We start from the raw sequence: 12,465 nt of genomic DNA, 5'->3' as shown, positions 1-12,465 counted from the left end.
CTGATTAAAGAGAGCTGTTAAGACCACATGTTTTTAAAAAATGAGTTAATATTACTCCCAGAAATTGTAGGCACCATATAGTGATGAATTGCATGTTTTTATTGCTTACTATTTTCCAGTCTTGCAGAAAGGCTCAGGATTAGCAGCAACTATAAATAATACATTACAATTCAACCTGAAGGCTGGCACGAAGGGAGGAGGACTTGAATTTTAGGCTGGCTCTGGGCTGTGCCTCTCCCATCCATGGGATGTGGAGCCATTGAAGGTTGTGGGGTCACGATGGAGGTGCTGTCTCAGAAAGATACATTCGACTGTGTGTGCAAATGGGCTGGGGCGGAGGAGAGAGAGAGAGAGGTAGAGTCCATCTGGAGACTACTGCAATAGCCAGGCTGACGAGAGCGGGGCACAGTAAGAATGGGAAGAAATCCAATAAGAAAATGGCAGTGCGCGGGGCCAACAATGGACGATGACCGAATAGAGGTGGGTCTGGGTGAGTGACGAGAAGTGAAAGAACTGCTCCGTGCTGTCCAGGGAGCCCCTTGACTTCCCTTCTGTCCTTAGAGCGGACGTCCTCCGACCAGCCTCCAACCAGCGCCACCAGGGTGGCGCAAGCCTCAAGCTGGTCAGGTCAGCAAAAGTCGCACGGGAGGCAAAAGCCGACACGCGTGTCCCCCGGCCCCCTCTCCGCTCCTGCACGCCGGCAGTCCCTCAGTTTGACCACTCCCTGCGATCCTTTGCCTCCCCCGACCCCCAGCCTCCATCGGCCGCCTGCACCACCCTCCGCCCCTCTCCGCCCCCTCCTCCGTGGGGCGCTGACTCGCCCGGCTGCCACGTTTCACTGATGACATCACCAGGGCCGCTCGGCCTTAGCCAATCCGCCAGGGGGAGTCCGAGCGAAGTCCTAGCCAGCGAGTCAGAGGGGAGGGGAGCAGGGAGGGGCGGAGGGTGGGGAGGTGAGGGAGCGGGGAATGGGGCGGACGACAACCCTTCAAGTACGCATGCCCCAGAGGCGCGGCGCTTGGCGGGAAGCTGAGTCCTGGCCTCCGCGCCTCACTGTCTATCCTCAGCTGGCGTAGCCGCACTCGCGACTCCCTTTCCCGGCATGCCAGGCGGTGCGGCCGCCCTCTGGGCTGTGTAAAGGCCCCTCGGTCTAAGGCTTCCCTATTTCCTGGTTCGCCGGCGGCCATTTTGGGTGGAAGCGATAGCTGAGTGGCGGCGGCTGCTGATTGTGTTCTAGGGGACAGAGTAGGGGAAGACGTTTGCTCTCCCGGAACAGCCTATCTCATTCCTTTCTTTCGATTACCCGTGGCGCGGAGAGTCAAGGCGGCGGCTGCGGCAGCAAGGGCGGCGGTGGCGGCGGCGGCAGCTGCAGTGACATGTCCAGCATGAATCCCGAATAGTGAGTTCAGGAGAGCACCGGTCGGCTGGGTCCGTGGGCCAGCTTGGGGGATTTTAAAGGGGGCGAGGAGGGTTGGGGCGGAAGTCGGGGCATCGGCTGGGGTGAGGCGAGGGCGATGGGTCAGGAGAGGCTGGCGGCCGGGAGTCGGGCCCCATTGTCTGACGCGGAGGGGCGGCCGGGCGGGGGAGGGGTCGGGTCGGAGGGGTGAGCCGCCCGGGCCTGGACCGGGTCAGGTTGGAGGGCCTGACTGCGGGGCGGGTGCTGAGGAAGTCTGCCCAGGGGCCTGGGGCGGTGTGAAGAGGTAGCTTGTCTCGGAGGCAGTGACTTTTGAAGGAGGACTTGTTTCTAAGAGGAGGGGATGGGGTGGGAGAACCCTTCTAGAGGGCACTGGCAGACCCTGCGCCCGCACTCTGCGGAGCTGTCAGGATCCTCGGGGTGGAAACCAGCTTTACTTGTAAATCCTGAGCTTGTTGGCTCTCTCTTCTTCCATCCTCCCCGCCAGGTTTCAGGTAATATGGATGCTTTTCGGGACTGCGTGGGATTGAGGGGAATGAGTAGATAGGGAGAAGCAACTGAACATTTTTTAGTTCTCTTTTTGAGTTGTGCCTTGAACGAGTTCTTTAAGAGCTCGCCGGGTGCATTGCCCTCCTAAAAACCTGGGCATTTGTGAGTTTTTTTGTTTTTTTTTTGTTTTTTTTTAAAGAGGACACCTAAGTCATTTTGTCTTCTGTAGGTCAAGGGAAAAAAACTCCAAAAAAAACAACTAAAGCCAAGGAATGTGTTTCTGATACTCACAGATTAAAGGAAGCTTGCTGTCAAGTTGAAAGAGAAGCGAATGAGACCTATGATAGATCTGTATGTAGTTTTAGATTACCTGCTTGGATGCTTGCAGATAGGGAATGAGGTTCCATGACGTGTCATGAAAAGTTAATGCATTTCTTTTTCTTGCTTACTCAAGAAGTCACCACAGCAGATGTGACACACCTGGCACCTTTCCTGGGAACTGGTGTTCACTTCATTTGGGTAGAGTTTGTTGGACTCTCCTCAGTGGCCATTTAAAAATTTCCTCTACAGTTTACATGTATGTAAAGTAATGAATAATTGTAAGAGACCGAATTGGTATTCCTTTTCAGTGTCAAAGGCCTTTGAGGGATGGGGGAAAATCAGTATTTGTTGTAAAAGTTGAGTTTATTTGCTGCTTTGGTCAATTACTGCTAAACATTTCCCCCTAAAAGGTCCACTCACCAGTTTAGCTGACTGTCATATGTGTGTCACATGGCTCTTGCAAAATGCTTTCTTCAAGTTTTGTAATACTGTGGCTTGATGCTGAAATCTCTTGCACTATACAGAAACCATAGTATTTTATTAGAATTTCATGCTTTAGAAGTTAAGGATAGTGTTGTTGTAGTGACATTTGCGGTGTTGACAGTTTAAAACAAATTTTTTTTTTCAAGGGCTCCAAGGACAAAGTTGGTTTTGCACAGTTGAATGGAGTTGAACTTGAGGTTCTTAATTTAGTAGTTTTCTTGGTAACAATAAAGAACATGGATTTACTGCTTTATCGAGGTTTATAGACCTCTACTGTTCAGGAAATTTTCTGAATTTGCTATATATATGTATGTTTATTACTGTAAATAAATCTTCAAGATTAGTCGAGAACTTTGACAAGTTACTCAGCCTCTGAATTTTTTTCCCCTTTTGTAAAATAGGATAATTGGAGTCATTATTCCTGTCAGGGTAGTGGTGAAATTCAAATGTATATAAAAGAATTTGGAAAACTGTATGAGCATTCTTCAGGTTGTATGCATCATTTTCATGAAAGGCATTCTATTAGTACTAGGATTTAGAAATATAATCCTTGCATTTAAGAAGTTTAGATATAGGCGGGGCGCCGTGGCTCAGGTCAGTAATCCCAGCACTTTGGGAGGCCAAGGCGGGCGGATCCCGAGGTCAGGAGATCGAGACCATCCTGGCTAACACGGTGAAACCCTGCCTCTACTAAAAATACAAAAAAATTAGCCGGGTGTGGTGGTGGGCGCCTGTAGCCCCAGCTACTCAGGCTGAGGCAAGAGAATGGCGTGAACCCAGAAGGCGGAGCTTGCAGTGGGCCAAGATCGGGCCACTGCACTCCAGCCTGGGCGACAGAGCAAGACTCCGTCTCAAAAAAAAAAAAAGAAAAAAAAAATAATTTTTTTTTTTGAGAGGGAGTTTCAATCTTGTTGCCCAGGCTGGAGTGCAATGGCGCAAATCTTGTCTCATCGGCACCTCCGCCTCCTGGGTTCAAGTGATTCTCCTGCCTCAGCTTCCTGAGTAGCTGGGATTACAGGCATGTGCCACCACGCCCGGCAAATTTTGTATTTTTAGTAGAGACGGCGTTTCTCCATGTTGGTCAGGCTGGTCTCAAACTCCCGAGGTGATCCGCCCGCCTCAGCTTCCCAAAGTGTTGGGATTACAGGCGTGAGCCACCACACCCGGCAGAAATAGGTTTTATACATGTCGAATACCAGTAGATATAGCAAATTCCAGATGTATGGCATGGATGAGAGCAACAGGATTTCAGGGAGATGGTGGGTTGTGATTGGCTATCTGGGTTTTGAAAGACTTTATAGAAAAGAGACCTGAAAGGGAATTGTCAGCAATTAGATTTGGAGGAACAGAGGGAGTGAGGAGGAATTTTCAAGGAGGAGGAGGAGGAGGAGGAATGGCTCATAAATGGCAATGACAGTAATTAATAAGTAAATACGGTGTCAAATCATCCTTTCTTTTTTTTTTTGAGACGGAGTCTCGCTCTGTCGCCCAGGCTGGAGTGCAGTGGCCGGATCTCAGCTCATTGCAAGCTCCTCCTCCTGGGTTTACGCCATTCTCCTGCCTCAGCCTCCCGAGTAGCTGGGACTACAGGCGCCAGCCACCACGCCCGGCTAGTTTTTTGTATTTTTAGTAGAGACGGGGTTTCACCGTGTCAGCCAGGATGGTCTCGATCTCCTGACCTAGTAGAGACGGCGTTTCTCCATGTTGGTCAGGCTGGTCTCAAACTCCCGAGGTGATCCGCCCGTCTCGGCCTCCCAAAGTGCTGGGATTACAGGCTTGAGCCACCGCGCCCGGCCCATCCTTTCTTTTGAAGACTGACCTCAACGGGATCAAACCCAGAAACAGTTTTTATATTTTTTTCTGGAATCAAATACATGAGTATCTGGCCTACTATCTTTGTATTCTAGACTGTCTAGTAAAATAATACAGGAATTTGGGAAAACCTTTGCAAAAGTATTAGTGAAAATTACTTAGGAGGGTGAGAGGAAGTGAGGGATATTTTATTAGGGGAGGTCACAAGGGCAGTGAGCAATCAGATTTTCAGCTATCTGACTTTAGCAGGTTTCTTTTTGTTTTAATGGAGCTTGTTATCTTTGTAAAAGTAATTAGAGAAAATTTGGAAAATAAAGGAAAGAAAGAAAAGTTCTTTCTTTGTTTATCACTAAAGTACAAGTTCATTCGTTTTTAACATCTTGTTCCAAACTCCAAAGTCTTATGCTTTCTCTTCAATTAAAACTTTAATGGGTGGATGCTTTTCCTGCTTCCAGTATGTTATCTTAGTAACTTAACAATAGTATATTAGCTAATGTTTACATATCTACTCCAGATGTTCCTTAACTTACTTTGGTTTATCATTACTAATTTATATTGTTTCTTTTAGAAATTTATAATCTGTGTTATGGGTGCTGCTAAATTTGGTAGTGAAAATGGAATCTTGACAAAAAAGATTCTGAAGCAACAGAATTTTTAGATTTATCTTGGTTTACATAAGGGTTGGTAGCTGTATTACTTTTTTGGTTTTTTTGTTTTTTTTTTTTTTTTGAGATGGAGTCTTGCTGTGTTGTCCAGGCCTTGGCCTCCCAAAGTTTTGGGATTACAGGCCTGAGCCACTGCGCCTGGCCATTTTTTTTTTTTTTTCTGTTTTCTTTTCTTTTTGTTTGTTTTGAGATGGAGTCTCACTCTGTTGCCCAGGCTGGAGTGCAATGGTGCAATCTCGGCTCACTGCAATCTCTGCCTCCCGGGTTCAAGCGATTCTCCTGCCTTGGTCTCCCGATTAGCTGGGATTACAGGCATGTGCCACTATAACCAGTTAATTTTTGTATAGAGTACCTAGCCATCTCTACTAAAGAGATGTTGGTTAGGCCGAGGCAGGTGGATCACCTGAGGTCAGGAGTTCAAGACCAGCCTGGCCAATATGGCAAAACCCCATCTCTACTAAAAATACAAAAAATTATTTGGGTGTGGTGGCTGGTGCCTGTAATCCCAGCTACTTGGGAGGCTGAGGCAGGAGAATCTCTTGAACCTGGGAGGTGGAGGTTCCTGTGAGCCGAGATCACACCATTGCATTCCAGCCTGAGCAACAGAACAAGACTTGTCTCCAAAAAAAAAAAAAGCAATTGAAAGTATAACCTGAACAGTTAAAAAAGTAGATAGAAAGGGCCGTCAAAGCTTTTTTTTTTGAGGATCTGAAGAAAAATAGGGATTATTTTTGAGCTACGTTTTGAAGCAGGCAGTGATTATTTCAGCACATTAAGAAATGCTTAACATGGCCAGGAGCAGTGGCTCACACCTGTAATCTCAGCACTTTGGGAGGCCGAGGTGGGTGGATCATTTGAGGTCAGGAGTTCATGACCAGTCTGGTCATGGTGAGACACTGCCTCTATTAAAAATAAAAAAGTTGGCCGGGCGCGGTGGCTCAAGCCTGTAATCCCAGCACTTTGGGAGGCCGAGATGGGCGGATCACGAGGTCAGGAGATCGAGACCATCCTGGCTAACACGGTGAAACCCCGTCTCTACTAAGAAATACAAAAAACAGCCGGGCGAGGTGGCGGGCGCCTGTAGTCCCAGCTACTCGGGAGGCTGAGGCCGGAGAATGGCGTGAACCCGGGAGGCGGAGCTTGCAGTGAGCTGAGATCCGGCCACTGCACTCTAGCCTGGGCTACAGAGCGAGACTCCGTCTCAAAAAAAAAATAAAAATAAAAATAAAAAAGTTAACCGGGTGTGGTGGTGCACGCCTGTAATCCCAGCTCCTCGGGAACCTGAGGCAGGAGAATCGCTTGAACCTGGGAGGTGGAGGCTGCAGTGAGTTGAGATCATGCCACTGCACTCCAGCCTGGGAGACAGAGTGAGATTCCTTCTCAAAAAAAAAAAAAAAAAAGAAAGAAAGAAATACTTAACATTATTCCCATGATTATTCTTACAACATTTTCCATAATCCACTGGCTTTTAGTGGATTTTTTTGGTGTCAAGAAAATAATTTTGATTGCTTCGTCTTTAAGGAATGTGTTAAGAATAAAGCATGTGTACCTGTCTTCAGTATACCAGCTAACTATAGTAGGAAGAAATATAGTAGTCTACTTGGATCAACTATAATTCTTTAATGCAGAAAAAGTTCGATTACTTTATTTTTAGTCCCTACCCCCTTAAGTATATCATGGCTCCAGAATCTCTCAAAATGTTATCAGTCTTTCAGACTTTGCTCTCCTTTCATGTTAGACTCAAGAAACATTTGACCTTTTTTTTTTTCTTGCATTGTGTTTCAAATAATGTTTTTAAAAACTTAAGTGTTTGAAAGTGAAATCAGGTTGCCTTTGTGACTTTTGGTGGTGGTTTGAAAAACTCAGAAAAGTTTATAGAAGAAAGATAACTAGTATTCTTACTGTCCAGAATATGATTTTTTAATGTCTGTAGAATATCAACATCTGTAATTCTTCGGTAATTTTTCAGTAGTTGTATAGAGCCTTTAAAAATATATATATTGAGAATTTTGTGTGAATAAGATGATGAGATGATCTTGTAGGATCATTTAAAGGTAAGAACTGAGGCCCGGCACAGTGGCTCATGCCTGTAATCACAGTACTTTGGGAGGCCCAGGCGGTGGATCACCTGAGGTCAGGAGTTTGAGACCTACCTGGCCGACATGGCAAAATCTGAAGTCAAGAGTTTGAGACCAGCCTGGCCAACATGGCAAAACCCCGTCTCTACTAAACATAGAAAAATTAGCTGGGTGTGGTTGTGCCTTCATGTAGTCCCAGCTGCTTGGGAAGCTGAGGCAGGAGAATCTCTTGAACCCTGGAGGCGGAGGTTGCAGTGAGCTGAGATCAAGCCACTGCACTCTAGCCTGCGCAACAGAGCAAGACTCTGTCTCAAAATAAAATAAAATAAATGAAGATAAGAACTGAAATTTCATGTTAAAAATTTTTTTGTAGCGACTGGGCCTTCTATGTTGTGCAGGCTGGTCTCAAACTCCTGGCCTCAAGCGATCCTTCCGAAGCACTGGGTGGGTCACCATGCCCAGCCTGAAATTTTGCATTTAAAAATTTCCCCCTTTCGGCTGGGTGAGGTGGCTCACACCTGTAATAGCACTTTGGGAGGCCGAGGCAGGCGGATCACTTGAGGTCAGTTCTAGACCAGCCTGGCCAACGTGGCGAAACCCTGCCTCTACTAAAAACACCAAATTAGCTAGGCGCAGTGGTGTGCGCTTGTAGTCCCAAGCTACTCGGGAGGCTGAGACAAGAGAATCGCTTGAATCCGGTAGGAGGAGGTTGCTGTGAGCCGAGATTGGCCACTGCACTCCAGCCTGGGTGACAGAGTGAGATTCTGTCTCAAAAAAAAAAAAAAAAATAAACATTTCCCGTTTTCGTCAAATTAAGGGATGTTGGACAGTTTTTAACCATCAAATATTTTATTTTATTTTATTTTTTACGTTGTCTTAAAGATGGAAGTGCTTCAAAATCAAATCTTCCCTTGCCAGTTCTCTACTTGGCTTCTTTTTTTTCTTTTTGAGACAGAGTCTCGCTTTGTCGCTGGAGTGTGTTGGCATGATCTCGGCTCACTGCAACCTCCGCCCTCCAGGTTTAAGTGATTCTCCCGCCTCAGCCTCCCGAGTAGCTGGGAGTACAGGTGCGTGCCACCACACCTGGCTAATTTTTGTAGTTTTAGTAGAGACGGGATTTCACTATGTTGGCCAGGCTGGTCTCAAACTTCTGACCTCGTGATCCGCCCACCTCAGCCAAAGTACTGGGATTACTGGTGTGAGCCACGCGCCCGGCTGCTACTTGGCTTTTAAAGGGAATTTTGCTTTCTGAGTAATTTTATTTCTCAGATATCTTGGTCTTTTTAATTCTGGAAGCAATCTTAATAATTTACGTATGTGCTAACCTCCTGCTGTATTCACATTCCATAGCAATCTGTTGACTGTGTGTTGTGTATGTGTGTGTGTTTTCTCTCCTGGGGAGTTTTGACTATACCTATGTGATGGTTTCACTGTTTGTAGTTGCAATAGTTAAGTTTTATTTTGGATAGTAAAGAATAACTTTCTTTTTTTTTTTTTTGAGACGGAGTCTTGTTCTGTTGCCCAGGCTGGAGTGCAGTGGCACGGCCTTGGCTCATTGCAACTCTGCCTCCCGGGTTTACAACATTCTCCTGCCTCAGCCTCTCGATTAGCTGGGACTACAGGTGCCTGCCGCCACGCCTGACTAAAGTTTTGCATTTTTTGCTAGAGACAGGGTTTCACCGTGTTAGCCAGGATGGTCTCGATCTCCTAACCTCGTGATCTGCCCACCTTGGCCTCCCAAAGTGCTGAGATTCCAGGCGTGAGCCACCGCGCCTGGCCCGAGTGTCTGTTTTTTGAGATACAGGGTCTGACTTTGTCACCCAGGCTACAGTGCAGTGATGCATATAGCTTACTACAGCCTCCAACTCCTAGCCAGGTTTCAGTGATCCTCCCACCTCAGCCTCCTGAGTAGCTGAGACTACAAGCGCATGCCACCACACCTGGCTATTTTTTTTTTTTTTTTGTAGAGACGGGATTTCAATATGTTGCCCCAGGCTGGTCTCAAATTCCTGGTCTCAAGAGATCCACCTGCCTCAGCTGCCCAAAATGCTGGGATTATAGACATGAGCCCCATGCTTGGCTGAGTGTCTTAAGATGAAGAAAAACTGAAAATGGGTGTAGTGTGCCAGTGCATGAGGTATTTTAAATGCATAGCTTACCAGCTTTTTTTTTTTTTTTTGAGACAGTCTCGCTGTGTCACCCAGGCTGGAGTGCAGGTGGCATGATCTTGGCTCATTTGCAACCTCTACCTCCCAGGTTCAAGCATTTCTCCTGCTTCAGCCTCCTGAGTAGCGGGGACTACAGGTGCCCACCACCGCGGCCACCTAATTTTTGTATTAGTAGAGGTGAGGTTTCACCATGTTGGCCAGGCTGGTCTCCAACTCCTGACCTCAGATGATCTGCCTGCCTTGGTCCCCCAAAGTTCTAGGATTACAGGCGTGAGCCACTATGTTCAGCTGCTTATCAGCTTTTTACCACTTTGTCGGCACTACATTTTGGAATTTTCCTTTGAGAATTAGGCAAAATGCCCAGACTCCCCCCTCCCTTTAGAGGGAGAGGGGAGCAATTAGATTATTCCTTTGTTTCCCTATAGAAGGTGGAGCTGAGATTACTGCTTTGATATCTGGAATGTAATTTAGGGAAGAAAATTTAGGTCTTGGCCTTTCTTTGGAACCACCCTGGGAGTGTTGCAGATTATAAATAGGGTAATAGTGGAATGATATTAGGGGGAAAAAATGGTCCTGAGGAGCCAGAGAACTGTTGTTAGTTCGTTGACTGACTGAAACATGTGAGAAATAGGGTACGGAAGAAGTAGGAAATAAAGTTTTCCTTGGTCCTTTTGTGACAGGTTGGCTCAGCTGACTGGAACACCCTACACTGCTTTATTAAATCCAAGGTTGTGATAGGTTGCAGTTAAGTTTACTGTGTTCTATGCTTGTAGATTTCCTAATTAGGACAAGTAGTGTTACATATGCATGCCTTTATTCACAAGAGGGACCATTCTTTTGGAAACATCACTTTTTTTTTTTTTTTTCTTTTTTTGTATTTTTTAGTAGAGACGGGGTTTCACCGTGTTAGCCAGGATGGTCTCGATCTCCTGACCTCGTGATCCGCCCGTCTCGGCCTCCCAAAGTGCTGGGATTACAGGCTTGAGCCACCGCGCCCGGCCGGAAACATCACTTTTTAATAATACTGGGTACTATTTAGCACTTACTCTCAGTGCCAGCCACTTGGCTATTTTTTTTTTTTTTTCCCCGAGACAGGGTCTATCTCTGTCTCCCAGACTGGAGTGTGGTAGCACAGTCATGGCTCACTGCAGTCTCAGCCTCCTGGACTCTAGTGATCCTTCTCTGTCAGCCTCCTGAGTAGCTGGCACCATGCCTGTCTAATTTTTTTTTAAGCGATGATATGTCAGTATGTTGCCTATCCTGGTCTCGAACACCTGGACTCAAGTGATCCTCCCACCTGGGCCTCTCAAAGTGTTGGGATTACAGGTGTGACCTGCCTCACTCGGCCATCTGTGGTCTTTACATAGGGCATTTTGTACAGTCTGCACCTCGAACTAGTGATCTTCAACAGTGAAACTCAATGAATTATTTAATTCATGTTTTCCAAGAACAATGATGAATTTAATTTCTCTGAATGTATTTCCTTTGTATAACAATAGTACTTAAGTGGAATTACTCTTTGTCCTTTCTACTCTGTGTATAGATATTTTCTAGTATCTTGATTTGGGACAGTTACATTTAAACCATTTATGGCCCTGTAGCCATACCCACATTACATTTAATGCATCTGCTCCCTTTGTGTCTGTATACTCATAACATTTTGCATAAAGTTATAGGCGGTTCACACCAAGTCTGTTCATGAACCTCAGATTAAGAATACTTGATTTAGGAGATTGAAAACAGAAAAGAGAATGTTAACTGTCATTATCAGTATTAAAATGTGAAAATGTGAGAGTGACAAAGCTTAGCTTTAAATCTGGTATCCCAAACTAATTTGAGTTGTTTTTTTTTTTTTTTTTTTTGAGACAAGGTCTCGCTTTGTTGCCCAGGCTGGAGTGCAGTGGCGCGATCTTGGCTCACTGCAACCTCCACCTCCCAGGTTCAAGCGATTCTCCTGCCTCAGCCTCCAGAGTAGCTGGGATTACAGTCTGCGCCACCACGCCCAGCTAATTTTTGTATTTACAGTAAAGATGGAGTTTCACCTTGTTGGCCAGGCTGGTCTCAAACTCCTGACCTCGTGATCCTTCCACCTCGGCCTCCCAAAGTTCTGGGATTATAGGCATGAGCCACTGTTCCCGGCCTAATTTGAGTTTTAAAATGTGGAGTTTAAGATGTTAGTCTTGGCCGGGCGCGGTGGCTCAAGCCTGTAATCCCAGCACTTTGGGAGGCCGAGACGGGTGGATCATGAGGTCAGGAGATCGAGACCATCCTGGCTAACATGGTGAAACCCTGTCTCTACTAAAAAAATACAAAAAAACTGGCCTGGCGTGGTGGCGGGCGCCTGTAGTCCCAGCTACTTGGGAGGCTGAAGCAGGAAAATGGCGTAAACCCCGGAGGCGGAGCTTGCCTTGAGCTGAGATCCGGCCACTGCACTCCAACCTGGGGGACAGAGCGAGACTCCGTCTCAAAAAAAATAGATGTTAGTCTTAAAGTGGGTTAGATGAAATTTATAAAAATAGTCAAATAGCTACATTTATAAAAGGCCATTTGAAACAATTTTGTGAAATATATAATGTGGATAATTATGTAGTGCTTTATGTGTAGATTGGTGGTTAGCATCTATCCTGATGAAGAGCAGTTGGATTCATTACTTACTAAAGCTAGTGAAATCTGAACTCCAAATTAGGCATTTTCACCAGGCTCTTTTGAGCTGAGCTAACTTACTCTCTCTTTTATTTTTATTTTTTAATTAACTAATTTTTTTTTTTTTTTTTTAGAGAGGCTCTCTCCATGTTACCCAGGCTTGTCTCGACTCAAGCAGTCCTCCTACCTTAGCCTCCCAAAGTGCTGGGATTAGAGTTGTGAACCACTGCGCCAGGTTGACCTTATTCTCTACTAACACAAGTGTTCTAATTTAATTTAAGCAGTGAATCACACTTTTCTTTGTATTTGGTCAGGTTCTGGGTGCTAGTTTATTTGATTCATTCTGATAGGCTTTTTGTTTTTGTTTTTGTTTTTTTGAGACAGAATCTAGC

The 12,465-nt window shown here is 45.8% G+C and overlaps 1 protein-coding gene across 3 annotated transcripts in view; it reads left to right on the top strand.

The window, feature by feature from the left end:
- The first annotated feature begins 945 nt into the window (after positions 1–945).
- Positions 946–12,465, top strand: part of RAB1A (RAB1A, member RAS oncogene family) — a 47,705-nt gene continuing 36,185 nt past the window's right edge. For 2 of the 3 annotated variants that reach the window (XM_025405740.1, XM_025405739.1), the window contains exon 1: positions 990–1,399. In XM_025405740.1, coding sequence (XP_025261525.1) covers positions 1,377–1,399 — 23 coding nt within the window. In that variant the 5' untranslated portion in view covers positions 990–1,376. Of the gene's footprint in view, positions 1,400–12,465 lie in introns of all 3 variants that reach the window. The other variant, XM_025405737.1, reaches the window with a different exon arrangement.

This window comes from Theropithecus gelada, chromosome 13 (assembly GCF_003255815.1).
Source record: "Theropithecus gelada isolate Dixy chromosome 13, Tgel_1.0, whole genome shotgun sequence".
In the NCBI taxonomy this organism is placed as follows: domain Eukaryota; kingdom Metazoa; phylum Chordata; class Mammalia; order Primates; family Cercopithecidae; genus Theropithecus; species Theropithecus gelada.
Note: the sequence above shows the minus strand (reverse complement) of the source record. Positions and strands in the feature narration are given on the sequence as shown.